The 21693-nt window shown below is 42.0% G+C and overlaps 5 protein-coding genes across 5 annotated transcripts; 2 read left to right on the top strand and 3 right to left on the bottom strand.

The window, feature by feature from the left end:
* Nucleotides 1-1234: 1234 nt before the first annotated feature.
* On the bottom strand, nt 1235-4742 carry DSM5745_06802 (ferric reductase family protein; the record flags this gene model as incomplete). The annotated part of the gene is made up of 7 exons (XM_026748818.1): nt 1235-1427; nt 1974-3242; nt 3288-3409; nt 3464-3516; nt 3595-3774; nt 3903-4263; nt 4314-4742. 7 exons carry the CDS (start codon nt 4740-4742, stop codon nt 1235-1237), a joined length of 2607 nt encoding a protein of 868 aa, XP_026603122.1.
* A 1368-nt stretch (nt 4743-6110) lies between these two features.
* DSM5745_06801 (uncharacterized protein) lies at nt 6111-7583 on the bottom strand (the record flags this gene model as incomplete). Its single annotated transcript, XM_026748817.1, has 1 exon — nt 6111-7583. The coding sequence occupies one exon, from the start codon at nt 7581-7583 to the stop codon at nt 6111-6113; it is 1473 nt and encodes a 490-aa protein (XP_026603121.1).
* A 421-nt stretch (nt 7584-8004) lies between these two features.
* DSM5745_06800 (O-methyltransferase) lies at nt 8005-9017 on the bottom strand (the record flags this gene model as incomplete). Its single annotated transcript, XM_026748816.1, has 3 exons — nt 8005-8046; nt 8102-8674; nt 8736-9017. 3 exons carry the CDS (start codon nt 9015-9017, stop codon nt 8005-8007), a joined length of 897 nt encoding a protein of 298 aa, XP_026603120.1.
* A 773-nt stretch (nt 9018-9790) lies between these two features.
* Nucleotides 9791-11447, top strand: DSM5745_06799 (sedoheptulose 7-phosphate cyclase; the record flags this gene model as incomplete). Its single annotated transcript, XM_026748815.1, has 4 exons — nt 9791-10138; nt 10193-10221; nt 10272-10731; nt 10806-11447. The coding sequence occupies 4 exons, from the start codon at nt 9791-9793 to the stop codon at nt 11445-11447; spliced, it is 1479 nt and encodes a 492-aa protein (XP_026603119.1).
* Nucleotides 11448-11855: 408 nt separating this feature from the next.
* On the top strand, nt 11856-13528 carry DSM5745_06798 (C1 family peptidase; the record flags this gene model as incomplete). The annotated part of the gene is made up of 4 exons (XM_026748814.1): nt 11856-11985; nt 12048-12136; nt 12188-13045; nt 13094-13528. The coding sequence occupies 4 exons, from the start codon at nt 11856-11858 to the stop codon at nt 13526-13528; spliced, it is 1512 nt and encodes a 503-aa protein (XP_026603118.1).
* Between the last annotated feature and the right edge of the window lie 8165 nt (nt 13529-21693).

Genomic DNA, 21693 nt, shown 5'->3' with positions numbered 1-21693 from the left:
CGAGAGATTTAGTGAGCCTGAAAATAGGACTCGGGGAGTCGGGGTGGGCACGTTAGTTCACGTTGACCAGGCTTAGACCCAGGGTTCAGATCAAATCTGTGACGTTTGCAAGCATCATTATACTTCTTACCATGGACCTCATCCCATGCCTTCTTGATCGCATCAGCGATGGTCTTCATTTAATCAGTCATACCGCAAGTATCACCGGTTCATCAAATTTGAAAGTCGATGCCCGCCATTCAAGTCGTGGCCCCCCAAGCAGAGCCCAAATATTGGTCGCGATGAGCTTTGCGTTGCAAATCACAGACATCATGAGGATGAGGGGCTTGTACGACGTCTTTCGCTGGGCCGTGATCAAATCATGATGCAGGAGATCGCAGGTCCAGCTACGGTGATTGGCGTGCAGGCGGGATTAGGGCAATTGCTCGATTGTAATGAATGTCCACCAGGTCAAGCCTATCTATGTATCCATCCATTAAACCCAGACTTCTGGAAGAATCCCCGGTCATGCGAGGTAGACAAATGGAAGGGTCATAGGAGACACGAGTCCGAGCCTGTGCGCCTGCTGAAACCAAGGGAGCCACAGTAGTTGGAGGACGCGCTGCTTCTTTGTACCTACCTAGGTTGGCAATGGTCCTTCATTTAGTGTCTTAACCCAACAGAGAACCAACGGCCAATGATGCTTCCCCGAGTAACACTCCCACGATAGCACTAATACCGCCGAGTGATCGATGCCCAGCCCCTGCAGCTGCCTACCTATATAGCAGCCGTGGTGGCCCCGGCCTCTTTTTCACTCTGCTCTAGAGCAGTCTTGCGATTATCTGATCAAGGCCGCTGCATGTTTCTCACCCCAGTCTTTAAACTGTAATTTAGGAACTCCATTCACCTAAAGAGATTGGCCATACATTGTCGCTTTTATTGTCTTGCTAGCTCACAGAGAGACCACCTTCTTGTATGTCCAACTCCACTCCCGTCCATTCATTCTACTCATGTGTCCTGCCATAGTCCCATTACAAGCCCATAGTCCAGCAACCCACCATGGTGAACGCCTACGCAAAAGCCATTATCGCGCTCTTCTGGCTACTAATCCTCGCCGCACAGGCTGGATACGTCCCGCTCGAGCATTTCCCCAACTTCTGCGCCTGTGCAATGTCCTTCTTGACAATGACGCTGTTTTGGAGGGAGTGGTGACGCCGAGACCAGATGATCAATGGGGCACCAGAGTGATCCGTGGCTAAATGGTATCGCTGCATGCTCGAGGGTTATGTTGCGCTTGCAAGATGAGCGCGGCGTTGGTGGTGCTGTGGGCAGGGGACGGGGCGTGCGGGATTGCGGTGGCCAGGACGGCGGTTGCGAGGAGGTCGAGGGTCATAATGGTGAATTGCACTTGGTTGAGGCTGGTTGATGTTATAGACATCAGGAGTGGACTGTTGGGGTCAGTGAGAGTGGGTGGATATGAAAGGACGTTGTGGCTGTGATGATGGAGGTGAAATGGGCTGCCTTGAGAGGGATTTTATACGTTGGAAGCTAATGGCAGCCCTACCTAGACAACAGGTGCCGGGTCAACACTATCACTCACTAAACATGACTTCTCCCATATCGTTGATTTTGACTGCAAGATTGAGCTATGCCCATGCTTTTCCATCACTGCAAACAGTCAATCCTTAGTTGCCGTTTCAGTTGAATAGTCATTGCATGCGAGGTCGATATGGCATTTCCGTCATCCTGGCATGTGTAGACTACTCAATCAATACTTCCGCTGTCCTGGGGCCAGACATGTCACGTCCCATCTTTCAGAATTCCCACCCCTATCCCCCGTCAAGGTTCAAGTCAAATTTCAGGCGACAATGCATAGTATGTCCATTCTAACTCTCTAACAGCATCGATATATACATCTATTCAACTCATGGGACCTAAATAGGCACCATCCTCACCCTACCATCCATCACCAAGTAAAACTCTCCTCGACATACCTCACCACCATCCCGCGCCCCAACGCCCAAACAACCGCAGCCCTAACCTCATCCGCCATCCGCTGCGGCCCACAGACTAGCACCGCCGCAGAAGAATCACTAGCGTGCGCCTCTTCTGCGAAGGTGGCGATGATCTTCTCTAGATTCGGGCGGCCGGGTGTGATATCAACATCCACACCGCTGCCCAACCGTTCAGCTCCGGGTACTATTGTGGGGATACCGATATTTGGTTGTCGCGCATCTGATACTCGCGAGCGCGGGTACTGTCGCTGTCTCTGGCCAGTTCGCGAAAGGGCGGAAGCATCAGACGCCGTCGCCGTCGCGAAAAAGCTCGCCGTGAAATCACCTCTCCCTAGCGCGGGACCAAGTTCATTGCGTGCGAGATCACGAATGAACTCTTCTTGTCGCGTTACCCAGAGGAGTTGCATATTGCGCACCCTTGTTCTTGTACCCGGCCCCTCGGCTTCCTCATCGCCAGCACCTTCTTCATGGTCTCCACCCGCCGACCGCGCAATGTGGTCCTGGATATACGGCACCGCCGACGCGATCCCCGTCCCCCCCGCAATCAGGAGGACGGATTCATACCGCCACACCGGGAATTCAGTCCCGTAGGGTCCCTCGAGGAGGATCGTGCTTGTACTGGTACTTGAGAGATTCGGTGAGGCGCGGCACTGGTCGCGCAGGGCGCGCGTCCACCCGTTGTAGGGGCGGATGTAGAAGGTTAGTTTGAGCTGCACGTTTACCTCCCCAGAGGGTCCATCGGTGTGGGCGTGTGTCAAGGTAGCGTGACTATCCGAGGACGAGTCAGACAGCAGCGGGATCTGCGAGACGTCGACTTCCTCGTCGCCTTTTAGCGCTGTGGGCGTTGTCTGGCCGGATTTGGAGGTGTACTTAAGGTTGCCTTCTGCCGGGCGAACTATGTATCCCCAGCTGCCCAGCGTGAACGGGTGACTTTCCCACCCTGTCCATCTGAAGGGCTGGTAGAGGAAGTAGTACTGTCCGGGTCCGGGGCGGAGACGGATATCAGTGCCAGCACCAGCGCCGGGGATGACGTCGAGGCGGATCAGGTCGGCGGCTTCGTCGTAGGATGCTGTGCTTGTTGTGGTCTGGAGCTGGATCTTCTTTTTGTGTCTGGAATTTGAGAGGACGTGGACGTGGATGTTGCAGTATACAACCCGGAGAATTCGCAGGCCGCGATCGAAGGCCCAGATCCCGACGGGGAGCCAGAGGTAGAACCAGTACTCGTGGGTTTCGAAGATGATGGTGTGGCTAGGGGCGTTAGTGGAGGGACTTGGGAGGGAAGATGGAACACACTAGAAACACCCGACAAGGAGTCCGATTGAGAAGACGATGTGGATGAACAGGAATGTTTCGTAGGCGCGGTGTCGAAACCAGGTCACTGCCGGGGGGAGGATGAGTAGCATCAGGGCCATTGCCTACATATGCATTTAGTACAGTGCATATAGCGAGGCTTGGTATCTCGCACTTACCAAGGTCCCCCATAAAAGGTAGGGTTTCTGAAGCTTCCTCCACGGATTCGAGTCTACCATGCAAGGGCCAAGTTAGCGATAACCTGATTATATTGAGCCCTTCAGGGAGGAAGCTTCAAGTGGTAACATACTCTGGAAAAACAGCACGAGATAAAGCACGGTATGTACGACGGCCTGGATCGTCGCAATCCACGCAACATGCCGATGAAATACGTTGAACGTCGCGAAATTCCACCCCGTCGCCCACGCGCAGATATTATTGCGGCCAGCGAAGAGCCAGAGGAGCGGTAGATTCGCGAACGAGATTATTCCTGTGCGGTCGGCCATGTACCGAATAAGTTGGGTGGAGGTGTCTGGCCAGCTTGACGATGTTAGAGGGGAAAGAACGTCGGAGAGAGAGTGCGCACTATATATTGTCCGTCGACAGTCGGTAGCTAACGGCGCAGAGAAGGGTGCTGAGAATCCAGAAGCCGAGGGTGACGAGGGCCTCGGCACGATTTGAGAATGTCCAACAGAGCAACTCCCGGCCGTGGGAGGGGAAGGCAGTCGGGACGAGGAGGTGTGTTTGGAGGAAGTGGGAGATTCGTCGTAAGGGCGAGTGTCGCGAGAGCAGGGTTCTCTCTTCGTAACGGGAGATGATGAAGTGGTTCAGCATCTTGTTCAGCATCCCTAGCGAGAGAATGCATGCCCAGTACAGGTAGCCGATGTATCTGCATTGACTGGTTAGACATCGCGGTCAGCGGCACGAGGAAAGCATACCCATATGCATAATGCGTCCAGCTCTCATACGCCCACGTATTCTATCAAGCAAATCAGATATCTCTGCAAGAACTCTCATCAAAAGACTCACCATCGTCAAAAACACCCTGCGATAATGCTCGGCCGAAAGCAGAACAGGATACCTAACCGGGGTCCCCATATCCAACTCCAAATAGTCCACCCTCCTCATGTGTAAAATGGCGTCCTCTGTCAGATTCTCCTTGACCTTCTCCCTCGACAACAATTCCAGGTCCGCCTCCTCACACATCCACTCGAGCCGTCGGATCCCAGCTTCCCGTTCATTCGGTCGACAGTAGATATCGGCCGAAGCATAGATCGACGTCACGGCAAGGGGGTTCCGACATCGCTGCTCTAGGAATTTCCGTGATGGCGAGCCAGCGAAGGTTACGTATGTGTATGCTGTTGTTATGGAGTCGACACACCGCTCGTTGACGGGGACGATGCTCGAGCGGGCTGATGCGGCGGTAGCGAGGAGGGATAAACACACGAAAAATTTCATGACTAAGATTGTCTATAGAGATCAAGTGAGAACTGTTGGTAAAATAAAAACACGTCGCGGGCGCACATCCGGTCAGGGAGCAGTGCAAGAACCGCGTAGGGTGATCGGCCGGGCGCGGCTGGGAACACGGCGCTCCGTTGATAGGATCAGGCCGGCGAGCTCCGAGGAAAATATGTACAAGGAAGAAAGAAATTAGGAAAGAGAAACGTTAAGGCCAGACGCCGCTACCCCAGACACAGCTGAGAGAGAAAACGCGGATGAGGACTCGAGGAGGGGAAGACGGTGGAGCAATTTCGATTATCAGATCCTCCGCTTATCTAATCTGATCCAACATCTGATAAGATTGCCGTCTCTTGATTGGTTTACTGGTCTACTATCCAAAACATGAGCCAGCTGAGCACGTGCCACACAATGAAATCGTGGAACATAAGCACCTATACTTCTGGCATTACGTATGGACAGTACATGAATGCAGAATTTGCTGTGTTGCGTCTACTGATCCGAGACGAGCAGTTGGATCTTGGTGACCCAACCTGCAACAGGACATTTGCGCGCAGTGCCCAGCGGCCAAAAATATATGTTTTCGTCACCTCCACAGCAACAATAAAGACTACACGCACTTTTCACGAATGGACGCTAAACAATTGCCACCAATTCCGGAAGCACAAATAGTCAGGAAAGTATAACGAAACTCCCAAACCCGAACTCCAGGGGTTGTTAGATTGAACGAGGACCGGAATCGGCGTTCAATATCGTGCAGGTCTAAGCACCAGGACATGGGATCCAGAAGTTGAGCCACTGAGAAGTGAGAACCCAGGGCAAGACTGGGACATGCTTGCTCGCTGCAGGCCCGTTACACAGCGCATCCAACTCCAACCGCCACTACGGGGTACCAACAGCGGGAAATAGCTACTCATGTACCCGAGGTAATCAATTCAAGACGAGAGGGATCGTGACAGGTCTCGTACGGAGGCCAGCAATGTTGAAATAGAGGACCGCCGAGGAGGTAGAGCGCGACTACGCAGATTACACTAGACAAAAGACAATAAACAATAAACGACATCCGGGTATGGTAGGCATATAGTCTGCTCTCGCGGTATTAAACAGGTGGATCAGGACAAGGTGCAACTTCATTCCAAGTACTAGCCAGGCCATCAAAGCATCCATATTAACTGAGCAAAGAGTACACTTTGATCACCTAGTTATGGGCCTGACGGATTACGAGGTAGGGTCAAGGGAGTTTGAGAAACTTCACCCCCATAAACAGTTTCTGCTGATTGAGATAGTGGAAAGACTTTACCGTCTTAATGGTGCCATTCATGAACAATTCTATAGAAACTGCTGCGCATCCTTCTCTCCTACTCCATCTCAACGCTCAAACATCTTAGTCGTACTAACATTAACCCGACTCCACTCCCCCCCCCTAACAAGACAGTCAACCAACTTCGCAGGCCAATAGACATGGTACAGCATAAAGAAAGGCAACGGGTCCCAAGGAATCCACGTCCCATCCCGCCAGTACAGCAGATGGTCCCGGAACATCGCAATGTTCGACCCTACATCCACAAGCGGACCCCCTGCGCGCCCACAGAGCCAAACCAACAGCGGCATGATAAACAACGTGACGAGATCATGGCCGAGCCAGTAGTAGCTATACCGCGGGCTCTTTGGCACCACGACATCACGACCACCGGACTGGCCCTTTTTTGTCTCGAAGCAGGAGAGGTACGCACCCGCCATCTCCGGCGTATCCTGGAACAGCACCACAGCCGTATGAGCGCGCGGGTTGCATTCAATGGGGTACAGCGCCGCGTCTGCGCCATCACCATCAACAAGAAAGTCAAAGCTAAGATGGCCCGTAAAGTCCGGACCACCGTCTTCCGCAACGCGCCTCGTAAACTCCAGCATTTTGACGCTGAGCGCGGAGTCATGAGGGAGGGCGGCATAGTGCATGAGCATATCGGACGACGGACACGCGACGAAGGCCTTGACATCCCCGCGGACAACCAGCGAGTGCGTGCAGTATTCGCTACCGGGGATGTACTGCTGCAGGATGAAAGGCGACGAGGGCGATATACCCAGACCGCGCAGGTAGCACGAGGTATCCCTCCCGGCTTCAAGCGGGAGGAGCGTCATCATCTGCCCTCGGGCTTTATCATTGACACCAATCGGCTTCATGATGAATCTCTTCTTTTCACCTGCGTTATCCAAGGCGCGCTCAACCTCGTCAACAGACGTACACCGATGCGACTCCGGCACCGCCAGGCCCAATCCCGCGATATACGCCATGAACGCGTCCTTCTCGTGGAACTTCCGCACAGTGCCAGCGTCAAACTGGATTGCCTCGAAATGGCACCCGAATTCGCGGCGCGCTGTGGCCATAACCTCACCGTCTTCAACGGCCCCAACGACACTGCTGCAGCTGATCCATAAATGCACGCCTTCTTTCCGGATGACAGAGAGCAGGGAGTCAATGTACGGTTTTGGATTGTCTGGAGCTGGACAATCGAGTCTGTAGAACTTGCCCACGGCGCGCGAGTACCGACCCGGACAGGTAAACGGTATCAAGGCTGGTTCAGTATCTGCGCCGATGATGCGATGGGGTGTATTTCTCGCGAGGATCCGCGCGATGACAAGGCCCTTCGTCATGGACACGCCGGTTACGAGGATTGTTTTGGTGCCGGGGGCGTTGCTGGCGCTTTTTTGTGGAGAGGCGCCCGATACATAGCTGCAAAGCAAAGTCGCGATTGTGAGTGTTGCTGTTATGGGCAGGATGAGGAGGCTCAGAGCGATGAGGAGGGTGTTCTTGGGGATATGCTTGTGGAAGAAGGGGTCGGCCATTTTCCACAAGCGGGTGGGTTCTACAGCTTCCAAATGTTGTGCTGTGGGCGGACGAGTGAGGAGGGCTAACTGGGGATACTGTGAGGTGGAGGCCGAGAAGATGTCATGTTCATATGCACCGGCTGTCTCGGACCTTGGGTATCCTGGTAAGATTGCTGGAACGTCCACGTCATGTTCCAAGGTTATTTCTGCAAACGCTGCAGCCCGACGTCCGGTGGATGCATTGTGCTTCTCGCCTATGTCATGACTAGCCTACTTGAGGGAATGTCTTTTCCGAGATGCCCGGGCTAGAGGGGTGTTTCAGGAAACAGTACTACTTGAACCGTGGCGTGCTGTCATAGAATTGTAGTTTACAGAATATTATAATTGCTTTGAGACTATGCGGATCGTAGCTACGGCATATGATAAAGTCTCCTTGCCATTACTGCCCCTCCCCCACACACCTGGTAATTTCCACGCCATCCTATAGAATATCAGTCGTCAATCCAAGATATCAGCCCGGGCACTGCTCTACTCACCGGCTCACCCGTCGGCTCAAAACTCTCCACAAGGCGACTCTCATACACAAGATCCGGATTCCCAGCGCTCTGATTCAGCCTCATCCGCCCAAACCCACTCTTACCCTTATACTGATCCACTGCCCTCCCAGGCATAGCTCGACCATTCGCCAGCCCCCCACCAGCCTCCCGCACCTTCCTCCTCTTCTCCCGCACACTGCTCCGCACGTACTCTAGATACGGCGGATTCCCGGGCTTGATCACGTTGTCCGCTGCAAGGACCGAGCCCGGCGTAATCAGCTTCAACTCCTCGCATAGTTTCAGGTCCGTCGTGTAAGCGGGCTTGTAGTGGTCCAGGAACAGCAGGTCGATGTGCTGCAGGGAGCCGGTTGAGAAGAGTCGGGCCAGGGACGCATCGCTCGCCCCGACGACGACTTTCACGATGTCCGACAGGCCCGCGAGCGAGACGAGCGCCATGATCACCGCTGAGAACTCGGGGTTCATCTCCAGGCTGAAGTAGCGACTTCCGCCGGCGGCGCGGACGGCGGCGCCGAAGAGGATGCAGCTGTAGCCGACGTAGCCGCCTAGCTCGACCTGAATAACGATAGTATAAGCATTCGTCCGAGAAGACCTCCTTGAGCGTGGAACTACATACCATTGTCGTTGGCTTCACCTCCGCAATCAAATCACACACAATCCTCCCCTTGGCCTCGCCGACATTCATAAGATATTTCCTCGTGCGGGCATACTCGTCGATCGCGTCGAGGACTCTCTGCGGTGAGCCTCGGATGCTCTCGAGGTCTGGATGCGAGTAGACGAAGTGCAGTAGTTCGATCTCGCGCCCGTCGTCGAAGAACGCGGTTTCTTCCTGCGCGGCGTATGCCTTCGAGGCGTCGAAGGTGTCTTTTGTCATGAGCGGCGATATTGCTTCTGGCATAATTATATCAAGTTGCAGTAGGTTGTTTCGATTAGGATCTACCCCATTCAGGTGTGTTGGCGGACTAGGGCGCAAGAATGTGCAGGGCATGAGCCATGGAGTGTGCAGCCATGAAATGATCAAATGATCCGTAAACCGTAACTCACCATCCCGAATAGGCCCATCGAGATCATGATCAGCTATTCATTGAGATCCCCATGCCAGGCCGTCAACCCGTCTAGATCGCCCTTGCAGACTCGGTCTCCCATGCAAGTCCCTGGTCCCATCCAACCCCGACCAATCACAAAAATGGCACAGAATGAGGCGCCGTGACGAGACATGTTCCAGCCGGCGCGGGAAGTCAAAGCTGTACCACCGGCGTCATCCGAGACACCCGGCGCACCATTAAGGTTGGCCGGGACGGCGCATGCGAGACACGGCACCCGGACCCAAACTGAGACATGCAGATCAGACATGCGCCATTTAAGTCGTTGACGTCGATCCGGCCCGTTATGCATGTCTCACCCTTCACATGGGGCAAAGCTTGATTTGACCGCATTGACTCGGCTGCTGCAGAGGTGGCCCGTGGGTGTCAACATGTGCGCGACGTTAGATTGACGTCTTGCCCTGGGGATGCCTAGACTACCCCGGACCGCCCACGGGCCTGGGAATCTTCCTTCCACTCAGTCGATCGACCTCTCACATTCATCACTCAAGCAAGTATCTACGGTAGTGGTATTCCGTTCTTTCGTTAGCGGATATCATACACCTACGCTCCCAAAGACAGTAGCACCATGTCCGACCTCAAGGCCTCCGTGTCTGAAACCCCCGCCGGCTTCCATGTCGAGGGGTACGAGAAGATCGAGTACGACTTTACCTTCCTGGATGGCGTCTTTGAGCCGCAGCATGCGCAGCTCGCGAGGCTGTATGAGCGCTGGGGGCGCTGTCTGGCCATCATGGACAAGAACATCTATGACCTGTACGGCGACGAGATGAAGCGCTACTTTGGCCACCACGGTCTGAAGCTGCAGATCCATCAGACGATGATTGGCGAGAAGGCGAAGAGCCTGGATACGTTCACCAGCATTGTTGACGTGATGAATGACTTTGGCATTATGCGGAAGGAGCCCGTTCTCGTTGTCGTATGTGCCCTCAAACTTGACCCGAAGGCACCCCTATAACGCTAATCCATCCAGGGCGGAGGACTCGTCACCGATGTCGCCGGGTAAGCTGTCCCCCCTTGCACTCCAAGGCACCACTAACGGCAACACGCAGCTTCGCCTGCGCCGCCTACCGCCGCAACACAAACTACATCCGCATCCCGACAACCGTAATCGGGCTGATCGACGCCTCCGTGAGCATAAAAGTCGCCGTCAACTACAACAACTACAAGAACCGCCTGGGCGCGTACCACGCCCCCATGCACACGCTCCTGGACTTCGGGTTCCTGCGCACCCTCCCAGAGGCCCAGGTCCGCAATGGATTCGCCGAGCTAATCAAGATCTCCAGCTGCGCGCACGGCCGCACATTCGACCTCCTCGATACGTTCTGCGAGCGCCTGATCGCCACCAAATTTGGACGGGCGGCCGGTGCCCCGGTTGAAGTCCGCCAGGCCGCCGATGAGATCAACCGCAGCGGGATCCTCGAGATGCTGAAGCTCGAGGCGCCGAATCTGCATGAGATAGGGCTGGACCGGGTCATTGCGTATGGGCATACGTGGTCGCCGCTGCATGAGGTCCGCACCCGTCCACCATTCCCTTTCTCCCCATGAGCCATACATAAGGTAGCTAACGAGTTTGTGTACCGTAGCTCGCGCCCCCCGTCCCCCTCCGCCACGGGCACGCCATCTCCATCGACATGGCGTACAGCGCGACGCTTGCGAACGGCCGCGGGCTGCTCAGCGACCGCGAGCACATCCGGCTGCTGAACCTGTTCAGTCGGGCCGGACTAGCGATGGACCACGCGCTGTTCACGGAGGAACTGCTGGGAAAAGCCACGGCCGCGATCTTGAAAACGCGCGACGGCCTTCTTCGCGCCGCTGTTCCCAGTCCGCTGGGACGCTGCGTCTTTCTCAACGACGTCTCGGCTGAAGAGATGGGCGCTGCGTTGCGCAGACATAAGGTTCTCATGAGGGGGTTCGCGCGCGAGGGCGCGGGGGTCGAGGCGTTTGTTGATGCGAGTGATACGGGGTATACGGTGAACGGGGACGAGGTTGAGAGGGAGAAGGAAATGGAGAGGGAGAGGGAGACTAACGGGGTGAAAACGAACGGCCATCATGCTAACAGCCATGGAACCGCTCATGCGTCCTCGAGCTACCGCAAGTCCTCCGCTGGAAGTGGAAGCGACGAGCATGGCATGCGCAATGTCTTTGGGAACGGGGTGATGAATGAGCTGAAGAGGTCTTTGCCCATGGCGACTCGCATTGCTTACGCCGTTGAGGAGGAGGCTTAGCTTCCTACCTAGGTAGGTACCATGGGAGCTCGCGAGAGCTTCTATTATAAGCCAGGTTCCAATTCCTGGAATAGATATTATGCGCGCGTATTGGTAGAGATTGAAATAAACAAGATTGTTTTTTGTCCTGTGCGAATTGGCGCAATCTCAAGCCCAGAAGACTGCTATCCCTCCAGTGTCTGTCAACGCTGCTATGCTAATAATCGTACCTGAGGATGGGACAATGCAGTGATAAGCCACTTACGGTTGCATTGTGTGCAACATTCCTGGCCAATCTGATGCGTTTGTGCTATCTGCCTTCCCGGGTCCTCACTTCCCCGCACTTGAGTCCTGCTGACGGCCTTCTCCTCCACCTCTGTCTCACCAACTCCCCTCTCTTCCTTCAAAGAGGTCAGGGATACGACCATTATGGGCTCGAGCTACTCAGTGCCAGCGCACGACGGCGAAAAGGCCCGTTGTGGGAAAATTGATGCTGCCCGTCTACCGGCGAGGCTGAGCGATAAGTTTACGGAGAAGGAAGATGCCGTCAAGGAATCGCGTATGTCTTGTGCTATCATCGAAAAATGCAGATAAATGAAACGGATGCTGACGACAAACCAGCCCCGCCGTACCAGATCGAGGAGCGGCAGCCCAGCGTGTCGCTGCATCGCCTGCAGGACTGGAACGAGACATTGCTTGAGGATCCAAAGGTTTGTCATTATCTTCGTGGTATGTTTGAGCGGTACTAAAAGGCCGACTAGAACCGCCTCGCGATCTCCAGTCTAGCAGGCGCCTCATACACCGACGTCCTCGCAAACCGCTCGGCCTTCAAGTCCGACATCCAGGTCTTCAACCTCAAAGTCCCGATCGAAGGCTCCCCAATCACGAACCAGCGCTCCTCCGGCCGCTGCTGGCTCTTCGCATCAACGAATATCTTCCGCGTCCCGATCATGAAGACGTACGGGCTGAAAAACTTCGAACTGAGCCAGGCGTACCTCTTCTACTGGGACAAGATCGAGAAGGCAAATTACTTCTACGAGGCGATCATCGAGACAGCCGACCAGGATATCTCTGCCCGCCTGGTGCAGAAGCTCCTTGAGGACCCGGTCACCGATGGCGGGCAGTGGGATATGGTCGCGAACCTGGTCAAGAAGTATGGGCTTGTCCCGCACGACGTGTACCCGGATACGTTCAATGCGCAGAATAGCGGCAAGATGAACTGGTTGCTGACGGCCAAGCTCCGTGAGCATGCGTTTGCGCTGCGGCGGCTTGCGTCTAGTTCCCTGGTCCAGGAGCGTGTGAAGCTTGCAGCTGTGAAGGAGACGTTCCTGAAGGAGATTCATTCGCTAGTCACGATTATGCTGGGGCCGCCACCGAGCCCGAACCAGGAGTTTGTGTGGCAGTATGCGGACGCGGATGGGAAGGCGAGGGAGATCCGCCAGACGCCGCTGGAGTTTGGACACAGTGCGTTTTCGCAGTCGCGCGCGAGGGTTTGCCCTAGTCGGCTGTGCAGTCTTGTCAATGATCCGAGAAACGAGTATAATCGGCTACTGACGGTGGATAAACTGGGGAATGTGGTTGAGGGGAAGCCGCTAATCTATGTCAACGTGGAGATGGAGGTAAGACGCCCCGTCCTGTTCTATGAAAGTTATTGCTAATCAGCACAGGTCCTCAAAAGAGCCGTCATCGCAATGCTGAAAGCCGGTCACCCTGTTTTCTTCGGAAGCGACGTGGGCAAGTTCTCCGACCGGGCCTCGGGCGTCATGGACCCCGATCTACTCGATCTCTCCCTTGGCTTCAACGTCAGTCTGGGCATGAACAAGGCAGAGCGGCTCGCCTGCGGGGAGACAGCCATGACGCACGCGATGGTCATCACGGCGGCGCATATTGAAAACGAGAAGACCATCCGCTGGCGCGTCGAGAACTCCTGGGGCGAGGCGTCGGGTGATAAGGGGTGGTTTGTGATGAGCGATCGGTGGATGGACGAGTATGTCTTCCAGGCCGTGGTCGATTTCAGCCTTGTTCCGCCTGAGATTCGGGATGTCCTGAAGCAGGAGGCGAAGGTGCTGCCGAGGTGGGATCCAATGGGTGTTTTGGCTTGATGGGATGGGGAATTACTTGAGCCCCGCCCCGGATCCCGGTAGATTTTGTTTTTGCAATTGCTGTTAGGGACCAGGATTTTCCATAGCGTTAGGCAGAAGTATAACGTCGTCACTTCCTTGTAGCATCTCTCTTGACGTGCGAGGTGGTAGCGAGGATAGGGGCCCAATCACGAGGAACCAACATGGAAGAGTTCGCATGTACCTACCGGAGAGTCCGCCACACGAATATTCGTCCAATACTCCATTTGACGACGCAGCCCGCGGATCCTGCCCCGCCGCCGGTGGACCTGGCCATCCCTTCCTTGCCCTAAACAGCCCGGTTCACCCTAGGGATGACTTGTCGGACGCCCGGAGGGCCAGCGCCCGGGACGCGCCTATCTTGATTAGGACTAGCGCAGTATATAATAATTAAGGTTTTTTTTATAACTTATTACTTGTTATATATAAATAATTAAAAAATTTATTATAAATAATATAATTAATTAATTATTAAGTTATAAGCCCTTAAACTTTTTTTAATTACTTTAATATATTATTTAAAACTTTTTTAAGTATTTTTATAAGCTTTAAAGCTTATAATAAGTATTATTATATACTTTTTTTACTTTTTTAAAGCGTGATATTTACTACCTATTATTTATAAATTAATAAAACTATAATTTTTTAATTAATTAAAACTTAATATCTAAAATAGCCAAGCTGTAATAAGCTATTTTTATTATAAAAATAGTAATTTTTATTATAAAAATATTTTAAGAAATAACTTAGCTTATTAATTTTCTTAATTTTTTATTTAAATAAGTGTATTATAAACACTACTTATTTTTAATAATAATTTTTATTATTATATATTTACTAGAAATTAAATTCACGGGCTAAATTAATTATAATAAGTAATTTAATTAAGTAAAATAATACTTACAAGTTTTATACCTTTTTTAATTAATTAATTTTTTACTTGCCAGGGCTCCTAAAAATAGGTTATATTAAAAATATTAAAAAATTACTTAATACTTATTATTAATTAGCTCCTAGGCTAAATTAGCCATAAAATTTATATTAAAATTATAAAATTTTTATATTTAATAAAGTATATTAATAAAATATTTAATATTATATACTAAAATATTATTAAATAAAATATACCGTAAATTATTAAAATAATACTTAATATTATTAATATACGTAGGAACTAGTTTTTTATTATTTTTAAGATTATTATCATATTTATAACCACGTGGGATATTATTAAAAACTTATATATTATTATTAAATTTAGTATTACCATGCTATTAGTTATTTAAAAAATTTATAATAATATTAAGATATAAGCTATATTTTAATAATTATTTTTAATTAATAAAATTATAAAAAATTATAATAAAAATAACCTAAAATAGCTATATAAAAATATTATAGCTAAAGCTAATATAATTATTTTATTTCTTATTATAGCCCCACCCTTAAAAAAGTAAAAAAAATAAGTTTATTTTAAAAAATCTTATACTAAAGCGCTTACTAGCCTGTTAAATAATATAAATAAAAATAAATAAGCTAATTAAATAAAGCAGGGGGATAATAAGGTTTATTTTTATAAATATTATAAATAAAGTAGCTATTTTTATAAAAATTATTATTATTTAAATCCTTAACTTTAACCTAATGGCTAGATTAAGCTTTTTAAAGTATAGGTATTATACTTAAATAAAATTAATATAAAGTTATAAGCTATAGCTTTATATAATAATAATAAATTTAATAATTATAACTTTAAATATAATAAATTAAAGCTTAAAATTAGCCCTAAATTTTTAGCTATACCTATTTTTATTATAATTACTAAACTAATAAAGTGGCCTATAAATATAAAATTAGCTATTTTTTTTTAAATATTTGGATTTTAAAAATTATATAAAATGTAGCCTAAACTACTTAAGGTACTTATATAAAATTTTTAATAAAATAAGTAAGCATGCTAAAGGTTATAAAATATTAATTATTATTATAAAAAGTGTAAATAGCGTAGATAAAAAAAATAAGGTTTATAAATATTATATGCTTAAAGCTTTAATTTACCTATTATTTATTAAAGGGCTAAAAAAATACTTGGTATATAATATTATAAAAAAATAATATTTTTATTAACTTAAATAAATTTATTATAGGGCAAGCTTACATATACTATAATATTTTTTTAAAGTTTATATATAAATAATATTTTTAATTAGCTATAGTTAATATAAATTTATTATATAAGCGCCTTAGCCATGCAGGTATTTTTTAGATTTTATACTATAATATAAATAAAAGGCCTTAATATAAATATTATTAAATAATTAACCTACTTTACTTACCTTAAAATTAAATTTTATAAAATATTATTTTAGCCTATCCCGCGGCAGGCAAATCCAGGAGAATTATAGTATATAAATATATAACTTATTTAATTAATTAAAATTAGTAGTTTTAACTATCATTTTATACTTATTAATAATGCTACCTAATTAGCCGTGGTATATTATATTAAAAAAAGTATTTTAATAACTAATTTTTGGAGTTATGGATGCCTCAGGCAGAAATTAGTTATGTAAGATTGGGATAAAAATTAAGACGTAAACAAAATATAAGATTTTTTTGCATTTAAGGTAAATATGGATGTGAAAGTTTAATAGTTAAATATAAAAAAATTTAAGCTATATTTATTTTTATTTTTTTTTTTATATTTTATTTCCTAATTAGGTCGTGAGATCTAGGTAAAGTTAAAGGTAAATTTTTCTTTATTTTTAAAGGTTAATTAAAATTATTTAACTAAATTTACCGCGGAGATTTAAAAATCTTTACCTTTTATTTAATATACCCCCTAGTACTTAAAAAAATAAAAATATTAATACTAGGTATTAAAAATAGCTTTAATTTTAATAAGGCTAAGTTAGTAAATAAATATTTTATAGCGCGGGTTATTAAAAAGTTTAGTAAGGTTATTTATTAATTAATTTTTTATTTTTATTTAGTTAACTTTAATTTTATTATTTTAATACTTCTCGCGTAGCTAGTAATAATAAATATTAATATAATAAAGTTATATAGTAAATATAGGATTATTTAAGTTAAGTAATTATATAATTTAAGTATTATTATAAAAAAGGCGTAATTTAACCTTTAAATTAAACTTAATAATATTAAAAAGTTTTTTTACTATATAAGGCTTTTTACTTTTTTAGTAATAGTAAGTAATTTAGCTTTAATAATAAAGGTGGTAAGTATTTTTTACTTATAAGTATTTTAATTAATTAAACCTTTAAATAGCTTTATAAGCTATTTATTAAAGCTATATTAATTAAAATTATTATTAAAAAAAGCATTAAAAGCTATAATAAAAATTTTTTTAGTATTAGCCAAGTATTTAATTTGTAGGTTTTTTATAATAATAAGGTATTAAAAAGTGTATTTAGCCACCTTAATATAAGCTTTAATAAGCTATATTATATGCTAAGCAAGCTTGCTAGCTACTTTAAATATATTAAAGCATGTTATTATAATAAAACAAAAAAATAAGCTAATAAAATACACGGTCAAAAGTTTGTCAACACTTTAAAATCTCGACTTTTTTAAAATTTTTAAATACTTATAAAATAATAACCACGTGATGTATAATATTCCTGTAACTTTTATATTAAATATAAATATTTCTAATATATATTTTAAGTATAATATTAAATAAATATAGAATACTAAGTGTGGCAATGTTTATAGCCACATCCCAACACACAGGTTTTGCTATATATTACTACCTTTATAGGTACTTTGCCCGCTTTACAGGACTTAATAAAATCCAAAACTTTTTAAATATATATAGCACTTATATTAACTACTATAAATAATAGCATGTTTATAAAAACAGGGTCTTAATTCTTTTTTTTATATTAAATTTAGGTAACTAGTTTACCTTACTTAATACTATTAAAATATATCTCCAGCTCTTATTATTATTAAGTAAATTAACTTTAATACTTATTTTTAAATCCTTTATTATTTACCCTTATTAAATATTATAACCTTATAACTCCCGAAGTATAAACTCCTAATTTATAAATATAAAATTATAAATATTATTTTTTACTTTATAAATACCGTTCTTTACTCTTTGCCTTTTATTATTTTTTATAAATTTTTTTTTACTATATTTATAATCCCTTTTCTCCCTGTGCGTTTAACTAGCAGCTTTTTTTATAAAGTAATTACGCTATACTATAATATATACTTACTAAGGGTAACACGTAATTACATGGTTTATATTATAGTATTAAATTACATGGCCTATATTATAACATTAAATCACGTGGTTTATTTTACAGCTACTAAGGTAATAAAGCAAGGTAGTTTAAAAAATAAAACCTAAGACCTTTAAACTACTTATAATATTAAAGCTTAAAAATAAAAATAAAAGCGCTATTATATATATAACCAAGGTAATTAAGTTTACTACCCAGCTAAAAAAATTTATTAAAATAGGTTATAGGCAAGCTAAAAATATAATAATAAAAATATAAAAAAAATTAATTTTTTAATAGGTTTTATAACCTTACTAAAATAAGTTATAAAAAATAATACTTAAAAATAGTAAGCCCCGCCTTTACTTTTTTTATTAAACTAAGTAATTAAAAACGCTAGAATATTTAATATAATAGTAAAATTTTTTATAAAAAAATTTAAATAAATCCTATATAATCCCTGTTTTACCTGGCAAGTAGTTAACCTACCATTTACTTTATTAATAAAAAATACTAAAGCTATTTTAGCCACTTTAAAGATAATAGTAGCGCTAGTAATTATTAAATAAAAAGCTATTAAATTAAAAAAATATATTATTAATTTTTAAATTATTATATATATTCCTGCTGCCTTTACTTACTTTACCTAATTTATAATAGTATTACACTTTACTAAAAGGTCCTATACCTTTATTAATATATAGTTATTTTTTATTTTTTCCCTTGCTATTTTTAAGTGCAAGTCTGCATGTAAAATAAAAATAGCAGGAATTAAATAAGGCATTACAAAAAAAATAAAATAAATTAATAACTATTAAATAATACTACCCCGAAGGAACGGACCATAACTTTAATTAACTAGCTAATTAACTAACATCTTATAAACAAGAGTAACCAGGACCTTTAAAACTAAAAGCTATATAATAAACTAGAAGTTTACCCCCTATAAAACTAAAAATTATATAATAAACTAAAAGTTTGCTTTTTAAAACACTAAATAATATTCTTTATTATTTTTAATTAATTAGCCTATATATAAGGTTTTAATTAAACTTTATACTACCAGTGCGGTTTTACTACCCCTTATTTTAATCCAGGCCTTATTTACTATCTAGGCCTTATTTACCTGCAGGACCTTCCGCAAGAATAAACCTATTATTAAAATACTTAAAAAATTATATTATAAAGAAAAGGAAAGCAAGAATAAATAAAAACAAGAAACTAGTAAAACTAGGTGAATAGCCTAAAAATAATTAATAGCTACCTACTAAAAATATAATGTTTATAAATATATAAACTCTTGCTTTATAAAGGTTAATTAATAATATAATTAATTATATATTAAAAGTGGTTTTGCCCTATCCTGCCAAAAAAATAAGAAATTAAATAATAATATAAATAAAAACTAAAAAATAAAAAAGCTTATTATAAAAAGTAAGCTAGGCTAAATTATTTATAATAAAAAAAATAAAAGGCGTAAAAATAATATATTTAAAAAAAAATGTTAAGAAAGACCAAGAGGCAACCTAAATAATAATAGTAACTTATTATTAAATAATAATAATTAGCATAATAATAATAATAATAATAACAGGCGTGACAGAAATCCTAATAAATATAGAGAATTGCTATTCTCACAGAGAACATTAAGAATCTTATAGAGATCTTCGCCAACTTAGCGGGAGGCTAGCCACATTAGTACTAGCGCTGGTTAATTTACAGCCAAGCGCTTTATAGCCCTAGTTTAAGCCTAATTAATATTAGCAGCCTTATTTAGCTATTTTTATTATTATAAAAAAATTTTTTAACTTTACTAAGTTATAGTTTATATAGGACTAAAACTTAATATTATATAATATAATTATAGCAAAACTTAGCTAGTAAATTTAATATTAAATATTAGTTTACTTTATTTTTTTTTAACTTTAAAAACCACCCACCAAGCAAACCCTTTATTAATAAATATAATTTTAAAAATAAAAATAAATATAATAAAATTACTTTACTTAAAAATAGCTTTAAAAAGTACTTTATTAGCATAAATAAACCTATAGCTTATTTAAAGTTATTTATAAGAATAAATAGCTTTATAGTTCTTGAAAAAGCAGCTTTAAATACCCTTTAAAAGTTAAAAAAGTTATTTATATTAAATTTAAATACTACTATAAAGTAATACTTATATTAAAGTTAAGCCCTTTTTTTAATATAAAATTATTACTAAGGCCTTAAAGCGCTGGGTCCTACTATATTAACTATTTTTTTTAAAATTATTATAAAGCTTTATAGCATAACTATAATACTTAAAATTATTAAGGGCTTTTATAATTATAAGTATACTAAAGTATTTTTAATCCCTTTTTTTTACTAAGACTATATTAAAAACTATAAAGTAAAAATTTTTAACTTAATATCTAGATTATCTAGCTGCTATTTTTAGTATATTATAAAATATTTAAAAAAAAATACTAAACCTTACCTTTTAAAAATAAAAATTTTTTATAACCTCCGCGAAGAGTTCGCGCGTTAGTTTTTAAGTAATAAAATATTAATTAAAGCGCTTATTAAATAGCTACCTTAATAAAAGGGCAGCTTTATAAGGTATTAAATAAATACTAAAAACTAGTTATAATCTATATTTTTTACCTATCCTACCTTAATTAAGTAACTTAAGTAAAACCCCTTTATTATTATTATTAACTATACCTATAAAATAAACTAATATTAAATGCCTTTTTATATAATTACTAGAGTTACCTTTATTAATAAAACTTTTATTATTATATATAGCTTTATAAAAAATAAAACTAAGTTTTTTTATACCTAAATATTATAATAACTCCGTAAGCTTTATATATAAAAAAGCCTTAAAATACTAGGGGTTACTATTATTAATAAAAATAAGGCTTTGCTTAAGGCGCTTTATATTATTTTTTTTTTAATTAATTAAATTTTTTACATTTAATATATTAATTAAAAAGTTTTTAGCCAAGCAAAGCGGGCTATATTAATTACGCTTTAAAATAACCTTAATTAAAATAATAAAAAATAAAGTTAGCAGGTCTAAAAGTAGTGGACTAAGATATTAAAATTATAATTTTAAGTTATAAAGTTTTTAATAAAGGCTATTTTTAAAAATAAGTAAAAGGCCTTTAAAAAAATATACTAGTAGCCTATATACACGGATTTCTTAAAGTATATTAAAAAAAAATAACTTTAAAAAAATATTAAAAAGTTCTTTTTAATTTATTATATTAATAATTACTAATATTTTAGCTAGCTTGTTACCTCTTGGGTAAAGTTATTTTATTATTAATTAAAAAAAAATTTTAATTTATTATAAAGCAAGCTAATTTAGGTAGTATTTTTTATTAATAATATTATTAAGGCTTAAAATAATAAGGCTTAATACTTATATAATAATAATACTTTAAGGCCTCCGCGTTAATACACCTATTTACTTTTTAAAAAAGTTATAATAAAGGTTTTTATATACACCATGTAAAAGGTAATTAATATTATAAATTTTTATTTATTAAAGTATTTTAATATATTAATTAAGTATTATATAAGTAGTTACTAGTAAACTCTTGGCCTTTTTTATATTTATTAAATTTAAAAAGTATTTTATAAAAACTAAGGCCTTTTTTTTAAGTAATTTTATAACTAGTAGCTTTTAGCTTTAAAATCTTAAATTCTTACCTAACCTTAACGCCTTGTTATTTATCCTTTACTTAAAAAATAGCTAAAGGGACAGCCTTAAGGGGCTTTAAATTAATTAAAGTATTTTATTAAGCAAGATTTATTTAAGTTTAAATATATAAATTAACTAGTTAAAAAGGGGGGGGAGGCTAGTATTAAGGTTTTTTATTAAAGCAAGTATTTATAGTTAAGTAT

This window comes from Aspergillus mulundensis, assembly GCF_003369625.1.
Source record: "Aspergillus mulundensis strain DSM 5745 chromosome Unknown scaffold_6, whole genome shotgun sequence".
Taxonomy (NCBI): Eukaryota; Fungi; Ascomycota; class Eurotiomycetes; order Eurotiales; family Aspergillaceae; genus Aspergillus; species Aspergillus mulundensis.
The sequence above is the reverse complement of the archived record's forward strand: the minus strand, read 5'-3'. Positions and strand labels throughout refer to the sequence as shown.